Below are 11,585 nucleotides of genomic sequence, written 5' to 3'. Positions count from 1 at the left end.
TGAATGTCTTTCAAGAAGCCTTTTTAGAGGTTATTAGAATGGTATATATTTTTTATCTTTATAGCCTGTGTTTCTGTGTATATTTACTCATATTTCAGTAATTTCCTGCACCAGTTCCTGTTCCTGTTTCCTAGCAAAATTTAAAGAAATCAGCGGTGGCTTGAGAATTTTGCACAGTATCAGTATCTATATATTATTTAATATGTTGACAGGATCTTTCAGAATTGATGGATATCATATTTCATGAATGTAGCTGCTTATACCTGAATATTTAACCACTGATCCTTATCCCTCTGCATTAAGATTATACGACCTGATGCAATCACTTTTAGATGTATTTATTTAATATTTTTTAACAAAACTGCAGGCTGAAAAACTGTTAACCCTTCCATTTGTCACCCACAAGAGACTTTACAGTGACTTTAAATAGATTTTGCATACACACAAATAAATCATAAGGATACATCGGGTTACATAGCTTTAGGAAAGATAAATAAACAATAAGAATAAGAGGAATAATCAACTTTAACATCAAATATAAATACATTCATAAGACTCTTCCGTGTGCTTACTAAGCTTTCATTTTAAAACCTTTCTGTGAAACAAAGGAGCCCCTCAGCCCAGACAAACAATGACTGGCATCGCTAACTATGCTATGTGGAAATCCAGTCCCATCAGGATACATGTTTTTCTGCAAACCTCTTCCACTCATCTGGCTGTATGACAGGCGATCTATTTTTCTTTCCTTCACCTCTCCATTGGTGAGGTCGAGACATTTCATCTCAGGCACTTTCTGAAATCAAGAGGTTGTTGACTGAAGAGCACAAACATGACATTTTTTCACATAATATAGCCTCCTGTCTACCCTTACATTCTCTACAAACTGTACATCGTTATTTGGAGGCCTTTTCTCATCTCTTATATCTAGTTTTATTAGAAGAATAGTGCAACACTTTGGGAACTTACTAGTTTTCTTGCTGGAAGTTTCATAAGAAGATCAATATCACTTATATGTCTGACAGCTACAGCCAGCATCCAGTCATTTTAGCATTAAGATTGGAAGCACAGGAAAAAAGTACCTACCATTGCCTCGAAAACAAATTGTTTTTCTCAAATATTTATCTCCCTCCTTCAACGCAAATATAAAAGTGACCAGAAAAAGAAATTCTTGAATTTCAGTGCTTCTTAAATTAGGATGTTACAGAAAGTCACTTTTACTTCAAACTGTCACATAACCTGACCTGATTTGATTTGTACAAGCTGGACCAGATCAGTCAGACTCAAAAATGTGGAAAAAAGAAGAAAAAAAACTTGACATACTTTCTTCTCATGTTTAAGTGCAAAATGTTTCTTAATTCCAGTCCTGGGTCAAGTAGAATTAATCGGTTTTTGTCCAGTGTGTCTGACAGTAAGCCTGTCTTACGAACATTATGGTTATATGTTAATATCATTTTTTTTAAATGAGTGAAGCACTGCAGGAATGTTCAGTCAGCATAAGGAAATCGACATAGACAACAGGACCCAAAATTGGACCGTGACACCACAGCCTGGGGTTTACATTCTTATTCAGCCTTACTGGCTGACTGTGGGCTGTGTCACTGTTTTCGTTCAGTGGTAAGAATCAGAAGATTTTAAACATGAAACATCAAAAGTGTTGACACAGAGTGCCAAAACAGCAGTCTAACAATTTTGTAGCTGGTGCATTTATATATACTTTTCCAAAGCCAAATATTTTGGTGGAAAAATTAAATATGCTGTCACTACACGTGTTACACTTAAGTTCATTATCAACATCGTTGTGTCATGCTTAAAGAAGATTGTTTCGATAACAGATTTTTTTTTGTCTGGGACCGCCTCACCTTTGAGTTTGCGTATATAAATAGTCATAGGCAATGCTGGAGGTGAAGGCGGGTTGCCAAGATGCTTGGAGGTGCACAGCAAATGCATGCATGCTAAAGTAGCTTGAACTAACTTTTCCAATTGGATGTGCAGCTGACCTCAACTTTGTGTAAACCTAAACTAAACCACTTGTTCAATAAATAAAGAGCATTTCCTCAATATTTCAAAAGAAAACATAAGTCAGTCAGCAACATACTCCCTTCTTGTTGAAATTTAGTTGTATGTAAATGTAATTTCTAGCTGACACGGTTGCTCTCAGATGGAACGAGGCCTTAAAATAGACACAGTGTTAGTTTAGTCAGTGTAAGAAAAAGAATCATACCAAAAGCTAATCTAAAGGTTCTTGCCGTCATGTAAATTTCCTACGATTCACAGTACTGTCCAGTGTCGTCCTCTGAAAATGGACACAAATGACTCAAGGTAAGCTGTTTGGCCCAGGTCTGGAAATATCTTGTAGTAGTCACGTTGGTTAAGACAAGAGTAGGATGCTTTTATAAAAATTACCGCCAATAAACCCATAAAATACGAACATTATATGTATGTACAACAAGGGTTTCACAAAGGTTTCACAAAGTCTTTATAACCTGATAAACACTGCGGAAATAGACATTTCCTCATGTTTTAAGGCAAACAGTAATCATGGACAAGTTCTGATTTAGTGATGCACAAACTGAGAGTCCAAGCTGTCGCTTTCCCTTTTCTACTTTGAAGAGTGAGCTTTTTATAGTAATAAGTAACATAAAGATTATGAAACATTTTGTACATGTTGACATATTTTTGAAAGGCTTTGTGAAGTTTCAAAGCTGCATCTGAGTGAGTAAAATATGCTTCTCGGTTCTTCTTTTTCTATATGGATGGCCTTTAAAGGTGGAAGTGATAAATTAAACACTTACAGGATAACGACATTGCTTTTAACTAATTTAAGTAACAATTTAAGTATTCTTCCGTGGTTTAATGTTCGGCACAATGTCAAGTATAACCATTATGGATTCATTTCAGCACATTAAACTGATATTATACCATTTATAGACTCAGTTTTGACCTGTAAATGTACAAGCATACAACCTAAAACTCTGCATGTATTTAAATTTCAGGAATAATAGTCTCCGTAAATGTCATCCGGTCAATACTTTGCAAACACTGATGACAAATACAGTCTTAAAGTGAACATGAAATCAATCAGAATAACATTTTCTTACTTTTGTCTGTTAAAATCTCATAGAAATGGAAATTTGTTGTGTTAAAAAAAAAAAAACAGCAAACCAAAAGCTAATTTTCACTTACAATTTGAACTGTTATCCCATGGATGTAAAACAGAACAATTAAAAAAACATTTGAAAAGTATTATTCAAAAATGTCCACTCTGCCTGCTGTTTTAAGTCCATGTGTTAGTGAAAGCTCTCATCTTTTCAGTCTCTCGACTTTGCTTCATGCATTTATATACAAGTCAAAATGACCAGAAATTCTGGGTAATTTTACCTGTAAAGGGAGAGGAACAAGCCAGTTTCTTATAGTCTCAGCTGTTTGAAGTGATGCAGGACTGGTGCCATATGGCAACAGCACAGTTCAGCCTCCTCTTCCTTTCTCCACCCATCTTTTTCTCCTTTTCAGTCAACAGTGTTGCTGAAGCAGCTCAGATGTGCTCTGCTGTGTCCACTGATGAAGCACAATAAGAGTTCAAGACCTACAAGGTGGTGTAGATGTAGACAAAAATAATGACGACCAAGTTGAGAATGGTCCCAATGATTCCCAGCATGGCCAAGATGGTCTCCTCCTTACTTTCCTTGTCTTGGATTCCCTTTTCCTCATCACTGTAGAGAGTGTTTACCATTTTCCCTGGAAAAGCCTGCAGTTTTCTTCTCAGACCAATCTGGAGCAGGCAGATAAGAAGAAAAGACAAACACAATCCATGTTTTAGTTAATGCAATTGGTTATTCATTTTCCTTGAATAGGGTCCTTGCACAGTGTGTGGTGGACAGTGATAATGGCAATAAAACAGGAAATCTAGTCTTCTGCTGGTGAGGTGTTTGCTGAGGCAACAATAATTTACAATCATTGAAAAACAGAAAGTAAACAAACACCATTCTCCTGTATGCTTTCTCTTTAATACATTAAAAAAGGCTGCAAAGCTAATAACGTCAGATTTTAGTGATAAATAATACAATGGAGGGAAGTAGCTGGAACATTTTAGCTTTAACCTCCTAGGACCTGGCGTCCACATATGTGGACATCACATTTTGGGTTATTTAGACCAAAATACTCAATTTTGCTCTACAAGGGCCTGATATCCACTTACGAGGACATTATACTGCCACTGTTCTATCAAAATTTTAAATGAATATCCTCATATGTGGCTCTTATTTTTCTTAAAAACAAAAATAAGGTAAAAAAAAAAAATCTGGTAATTCTTTGTTTTTACATTCATTGGGCCCCAATATGCCCAAATATCAAAGAGAAATTAAAAATCCATGCCGTGGAAGAGTTCAGGTCTTAGGAGGTTAAAGAAAAACATGATTTTGAGTTAAGAATGGGATTTAAAACACATGTACAAACATCTGAGAGCTCATGCTTATTGTGTTTATCTTCATCTTCTTTATAAGCTTCAGTAAAGTTATGTTTTATTATAAATATAGGAGAAAGTTGTATGTTAGTGACTTTTACCGTTTTTATTTCTTCAACAAATTACATAAATTATGTTGATAATGTGATAGCACACAAAAAGCAGAACATGATTTCTCTTAAGAAACATACAATGCAGTCTTGCTAATCGAATGTGCCATTGCTTTTAATAATTATAACTGAATGATTTATCTATAATATGTTTTCTTTTGAATGATCTGGATTTTGAATGCTGTCGGGAAATCACAGAAACAAGTAAATACAAATAGTTTAGAAATCTGTCAAAAGAAAACTGTTTAAAATTCAAAGTCATGTTGTTATTAACTCGGCAAATAACAAACTGATTTTGCATTCGTACACCCAAATTTGGACACTGGACAAGCATAACATTCAACCAATTAAACTAATTTTTCTGTTCAGGAATGTAAGTATAGAACTTTAATTTGGCATCGTAATCAAAAAAGTAATTATAATTTTTACTATTTTTTCAGCTTTTTTTGTAAAACAAAACATTTTAAATGTCATGGATAACCACAGTAATTATATTTTAGCACTAAAACTCATAATTACTATAAAGACCTTCTGCATATTGGTGGATTAACCATTACATAAGCCTTACATTGGGGGGTAGTTTAACGAACTTGCTAAGTACTGTACATATATATATATATTTTTTTTTTTTTGCAGGTTATTCCAATATGGTGAGATGTGAGATGTTCTTCAAATCTGTGTACAAAAATAACGCAGTTTCGATACATTTAGTACACGATGCTTTATCCATTTTACAGATATTATTAATGTACTATAAAACATGAATTCAATAGAAGACGGGGGAATTTTACCATAAATAAAATACTAGCTCCTTTGTTCATTGCTAACATCTGGTTAAACCCTTTGTTTGGCTCGTCTTTGAAGCCTGGTGAGTGAAAAAAAAGACAGCAGATATTCCTGCACTAGCCTCTATTCAGCAGTGGTACTTCTTCAACACTGGGACTGCTCTCAAACAAGTTCTGAGTGTGCTAGCGCTCTCAAGAGTGAGTTTCTAGTGTGTGTGTGTGTATCGATTTGTGTAGCCTAGGGTGCAGTATTAGATACTAGCAGTATGTTTTTAGCCCGTAGGCGCAGCAGCTTGTGCAACTTGGCATCCAAACACCTCTCAGGAGAAAAGAGCTCCTTTTGCGGGTCAGTGGGTTTTATACGCCAAATAACAACAGAAAAGCGTGTAACCTAACTAAAAATAAACCTTCTAACAGGAAGCTGTTCCTCTAAGTAAAAAAGCTTTGATGCTCAATAAACTCAATGTTTCTGACTTCCAGAAGGTAGAGGTCACCTAAAGTTCAACCAAGGTACACAGTGTACCTCGTTGGCTTATGGTCTTTTTTGAAAAGGAACAGACTTGCAATATTAAATACAGGCCTGAATAAACCTTTATTATTTGTGTGTGGTAGCACTTCCTATTTGGATCAAAGCACACTGCCAAAACAAAACATCAGATTAGATTTACATTGTATTTACGTTTGCATGTTTATTGCTTTTTGTGCTTGAGAAAAAAATAATTCACAACATCCATGTTAGCAGATATTTATACTTTTGACTGCCATCAACTTCATCAAATAAGAGGTCATTTGGTGGTTGGTGTTTATTCATTGGGTTGAATCGGTTTTACTTTCTGTATACTTGCAATCCAGATTGTCTTTTTTTTCTTCAGATTAATCCAAGTTCACACAGAAGTTTTACTAAAGTTAATCACTTATAATCCACAACTATTATGGCTAAATTACAGAGTTTGTTTTCCTCTAAACAGAATTTGTGTGTCCTCTTAAAGGAACTTTGCACAAAGAAGGTTTTATATCAGTGTTGTAAGCACTGTCCTTTTTTCTCTGACTTGCATTCTGTGACAGTTTGGCTGCGAAAAAAAAGACCTTGGCAGAAATCATCACCTGCCAGGAATCACTTACAGTATGTCAAAGTCTGTAAGGCTGATGTATTACAAAGAGAGGGAATCCGAGGGGGATTAAACTGGGTTGATTACAGTAAGATAAAGTCAGATTTTTTCATTTTAAGAGGTTAAATTCAGTGTACTTGCTACTGTAAAAAAGTTGGATTTTATGAACCAAAAAAGTATGCATGAATGGGGGGGGGGGGGGTACTGTATTACTGTATGTAAGGATTACCTGTGGGGTTTTTTAAAATGCCTTTCATAAAGTAAATGTCACATAATGTTTGCTGCAGGACTTTTTATAAGACCATCAAAATGATTGTCTTTTCTAAAGCAGAACATCCCACATGGATACTCTGAATTGCTGCAATCATCCACACACTGTACAGTGTGCTCTTGACGTACATAAAAATACGTCATGCTCGGTTTCTATGTTAAATTCATCCTCCTCCCCTGACCTGTTACAATGGGATTTGATTGCCTCTCCCAGGGAGCACTATAAACAGGGCTTCCCTCAACCTGAATGGAGATCTTCGTGTGGCGCGCTGGATGTGCCCTCATGCATAAAGAAGCCTGCTCGCTACTGATATAAACATTCTCAGCAAAAAAGAAAAACAGGAGAGAAATGTGCCTGAGGATGATGAGGGAGAAGAAAGGGGAGGCAGATGAGGTGGTCGTGGAAGTGGTGGTGAGTACGAGGTTCCAGGCTCTGCCAAAACCTGTGTATTAAGTAAAGAGCTTCACCGAAAGGTACAGCTGTGCATAGCGCAGCAAAACCCTCTGGATGCCTTCCAGTGAATCCTCATTCAACAGCTCCAGTCTGTACAGCCATCAACCGAGAGCGTTCTGTTTCAAGAGGCAGCCGGTGCTGGCATCGTGCGATGTGCTATAATCATTAACTGCCCATAATGACTTCCTCTGTCTGTTTAACACTCGGGCCGGGCAGCGTGTTTTAGAGCTCTATCATTCAGAACAAGCATGAAACAGAAGTCATTAACAGTATACACGTGCTGAGGTTAATATATCAAAATAAGAGATTATCATCTGGATCAGTTTCTAATTCTCTTGATTATTTTTGACTGTGCACTAAGGCGCAGGGCATTCAATATTTCAGAGTTGATTTCTATTCTTATACTCAAGCTCGTTTTATGTGATTATAAAATTTTAACGTCTTCACTTTTGTCTCTGTAATTAATCCGGGCAGGTCTGTCACTGGCAGGGCCACTTAAGGTCCCGACATTATCCAACGTTATAAAAGCAGCATCTCTGGATCAACAAATTTTCCTTCAAAATTTGAAGCATCATTTTGGGAGGTTTTTTTTTTCTTTTTTCATAGCAAACTCACACCTTGCTCTTCAGTCGTGCACAGCCAGATACACAGTTGTATAGAAAGAACAGACAGACACACAGACAGGAACAGAAAGAGGGAAAATAGCAAGAATCCATACCTGGGACAACAAATCTGGACGCTCCTGCTACACCTAACAGAAGCTAACATCCTCAGATTAGATCAGTGAAGAGTAAAACCTTTTGCCACTTGAATAATCCCGAGCATGTCAAACAACTCCAGATGCTAACTGAGTCTGACAGGCAGAGTCGCTTTTGGCATTGTTTTAAAATGGAATTAAATCAAACGGCTCCCAACCCCTCCCGAGTGTGTATGTATATACACGCACGCACGCACGCACGCACACACGCGCGCATACATGGGTTTGACACCCATCACACGCTGACAAAAAACACACAAACTAGTGAGCGTCACATAGAGAACAAAAACTGTTTAACAGCGAATGAATGTAGACCAATCAAGAAAGAGGAAGAGTGACAGAGAAAGAAAATCAGATGAAATAGTTTCTCAAGTGAGCGTGACCCATTTTCCGTAACCTGTACTCATAGTTTTGTGAGTGAGAAGAAATTGGCAGGCCTATTTTTGAACTGACAACATTTAAATTTGCTTTTTTTTTTTCTTTTTTTTTTAATTTCACGCACTCAGGAAGTCGCATGCCAAAGTGAGAAACAGGAAAGTTTCTGCGTTATTTTCATGGCTTGTTATGTAATTGTCCTCTCCATACCATAATTTGAAAAGCTGGAATGCTTTATTTTTTAATTATTTTTAAAAATGTAAAGATTTTTTTACCTCTTTAACCCATTTATTAAATATTTAAACTTGATAACACTATAGATGAGGTGCAACTCCAAAGCTATTAACTATTAAAGTGATTTTTCATAGCAAAGGCACAGAGACAAAAAGACAATAGTTCAATTGTTATTCAAGATTCAAGGGGTCTCTGCTACCCTTAATCAATATTTCATGCAAAGAACTCTGAGCCTGTAAATATCTAACATTTATAAAGAATATATCATGTTGCATAATAAATCCCTAGCCATGCACTGTTGTGGAGTAACTGCAGTGAAATTGTTTGTAGACAGCTTCCAGATGTTAATCCTTTTGAGTTTAATGGTTTAGAATGAGAGTGGAACTGCAACAGACTTACCTTGCAAAGCATCAGGAATAACATAGCATTGGACATGCTGGAAGGGGATGCCTTCCCGTAGTGCACAGACATCCCTGGCCACTAAGGTGAAAGTCGACCCCTCTCATCCTTCTGCTGTTGGGGGTGGAAGCGGTGGACGGGATCCAGAGACTGCTGGCTTGCCTTCCAGGCGGTCCAATTTTAGGGCTCTCTTTAGATGTCGTCTCCTCGAGCGCTGCAGCGTCTCCTCTCCAAATTTCATCTCACTAGTGTGGCCAAGTTCTAGCTGCTGTCACTTTCTCCTCCTCAGCCTTGTGAGAGCTGAAAGTGTGCTGCCCACCTCCTCTCCGCTCTTCCTCCTCTTTCCCGTCTGTTTGCCTCCCCACCTCTGCTTCTCTCTTCTCCTCTTGTTCTTCTTCTTCTTCTTGTCTGTGTGAAGGGATGATGTCAAGTTGAAGAATGGAGTCAGTTGATGGGCAGGATGGGGGTGGGGGGTAACAAAGCTGTTTCATGCGAATATTTCCATCCTCCTTTGTCTTTAATCCGCAAAGCTTACAAAAAAAGAGAGATTTTCGGGCTTGTCTCTCCTTCCAAGACAACCTGTCAACCCTTATTAAAAGCTCATCTTCTCAAGAAAACTTTTACTGGTCAGCGGCATAAGATGTGTTTAGCAGACACCTTGGCTTTTACATGATTCATACAAAAATTTTAAAAAAGGATTTTTTAAAAAAGCACCCCCGCTAAAGTGGTGGAAGCCCCTGTTTCCTCTACATGATGTGCAACCTAATATACCTTTTCTCCTGCTACGGTGGCTGTGTGTGTTTCCCCAACTAACTGAGCAGAGCGTGAACGTTGGACGGCTATAAGAAAGAGACAGAGGGAGGGGGTAGGGGGTGCTGAGAGGGAACCAGTCGCCTCACACTGACGCTGTCGTGGCTGCTTTCACTCCACAGGCAAGAGGTATCCCCTGCTCCTTTCCCATCGCACATATTAATGCAGCCACGGTTGCTCGGCAACCGACTCAGGGGAGTCACACACCGCCTGACGACAAGTAGCGTTTGTGACAGGGGCCGGGATGAGGGGTAAGGGTCTCCTCCAGTGTGTTTTGGGGAGAAATTTCTGTGTGTAGAGTGTGCGGTGTAAAATAAAGAAAGCCGGCCAGCGGTCGGCGTGTGTGTCAAGTGATTATTTTCTGTGTTTTGTGTGTATGCAAAACACAAGCTCCTGTCAAAGTTGGACAGGGGAGCGAGAGAGTTGGTGTCTGATTGAATAATGTAGCTATTCATGCAAGAGTCTAAGCGTGTGAAAAAGGAGAGGTGTGCTACTTTTAATGCCAGGCATATGTATGTATTTAAAGCCTGCATTTAACCAGGTTTTTACTGTAGATTGTTTTCATCAGTAAGTGTAAATCTTGGGAAAGTGGAAGTTTTTCATGGTAATTGTTAACAGTAGTGAACCAAAAGGCTGTATATAAGAAGTTTAAAGTCTTATTTATTTATTTATTTTTTATTTGAGAGTTTTACTACCTTGTGATTGATGAATGAGGGAACCTCAGAATGAAGGGTTGCCATTCCCTAAATCCTCTCCTGCTTCTTTTTTTTTCACTTATGTTTGCAGCCAGAGCAATTAAGAGGCCATTAAGAGAAAAAAAGGAACTTGTGCATTGGTTTTAAATTTTAGATGCAGAAGCTATGCCCATCTTTTATATACAGTCTGTCAGTTGAACCATATTAGCACTGTCCTTTGTGGGTATGGAGAGTCAGGACGATGGCAGCTGTCCTTCTGTTGGAGTTGAAACTACTCTATAGAAAAGTCTTATGTAATAAGTCTTAAAGTCAATTTTAACATTAAATTCAGGTTCAGTTCTTCTTCCACACATTTGGCTGGTCTCGATGCTAGAGTTCCATGTTTTTACATGTTGTGGCTAAAACTGCAGTCTTCACTGAGACCGTGTTGTGATATAAAACTGAGGCTCCTTGCAGAGCATGCTAATAAGCTATTCTCTCTAAATGTTTATGCAATCTGGCTCTACATATTTCTCAGCACCAGCACTGTGGCCAGGTCAGTTGTATTGTGAGTTAACACATTTAAAAATTATGAAAACACAGAGATTATTTAGGTTCAGGTTTAACGGCTATCACTTGAGAGTGTGTATATGTGTGTTAGACAATGATTTGTTCACATGCATTGTTATGCACGTAGTAAAAACATATCTGCTTGTGCTCAAGTGTGTGTGTGTGTGTGTGTGTGTGTGTGTATTTCCTCATCCTGGAAATCCACAACTTATACTGCCTTCGGACATCCGTGACACATCAGCGCCGGCAACAGGAGCGCATAATGGATACACTGATCAAACGTGAATAACCTCCGGGACATTTAATGTGGAATCTGACACCAGGATGACGGACCTTCCCTGAGTGATCCGTCCCATCCCTTCCTCTCCCTCTGTTCCCATTTTCTCACTTCACCTCGGCCAGAGGGAAGGACACAGTCTTTCAGCGTTTGAACTGAGAGTAAAAAGACTTATCCCTATGCCTTTTAGAGTAAGTGACTCACCGAGGACATGCCACCCATTGCTAATTTAAAGAAATAGGCAGTTTTACTACTTGAATATTTATAGTTACTCATCAATTTACATTTCGGCCTTTGGCTTT

The 11,585-nt window shown here is 38.1% G+C and overlaps 1 protein-coding gene across 1 annotated transcript; it reads right to left on the bottom strand.

The window, feature by feature from the left end:
• Nucleotides 1-339: 339 nt before the first annotated feature.
• LOC134645262 (protein TUNAR-like) lies at nt 340-9,751 on the bottom strand. Its single transcript, XM_063498638.1, has 2 exons — nt 8,953-9,751; nt 340-3,769 (listed from the first exon to the last, which is right to left on the bottom strand). Exons 1-2 carry the CDS (start codon nt 9,022-9,024, stop codon nt 3,584-3,586), a joined length of 258 nt encoding a protein of 85 aa, XP_063354708.1. The 5' UTR covers nt 9,025-9,751; the 3' UTR covers nt 340-3,583.
• Nucleotides 9,752-11,585: the final 1,834 nt, after the last annotated feature.

This window comes from Pelmatolapia mariae, linkage group LG16_19 (genome assembly GCF_036321145.2).
Source record: "Pelmatolapia mariae isolate MD_Pm_ZW linkage group LG16_19, Pm_UMD_F_2, whole genome shotgun sequence".
NCBI lineage: Eukaryota > Metazoa > Chordata > Actinopteri > Cichliformes > Cichlidae > Pelmatolapia > Pelmatolapia mariae.
This window is presented reverse-complemented; position numbering and strand designations above follow the sequence as displayed.

Coding starts and splice junctions, on each gene's coding strand:
- LOC134645262 (XM_063498638.1), bottom strand. CDS start 9,024: ATGTCTGTGCACTACGGGAAGGCATCCCCTTCCAGCATGTCCAATGCT. Junction 3,770..8,952: donor TATTCCTGATGCTTTGCAAG/GTAAGTCTGTTG, acceptor TGCCTGCTCCAG/ATTGGTCTGAGAAGAAAACT.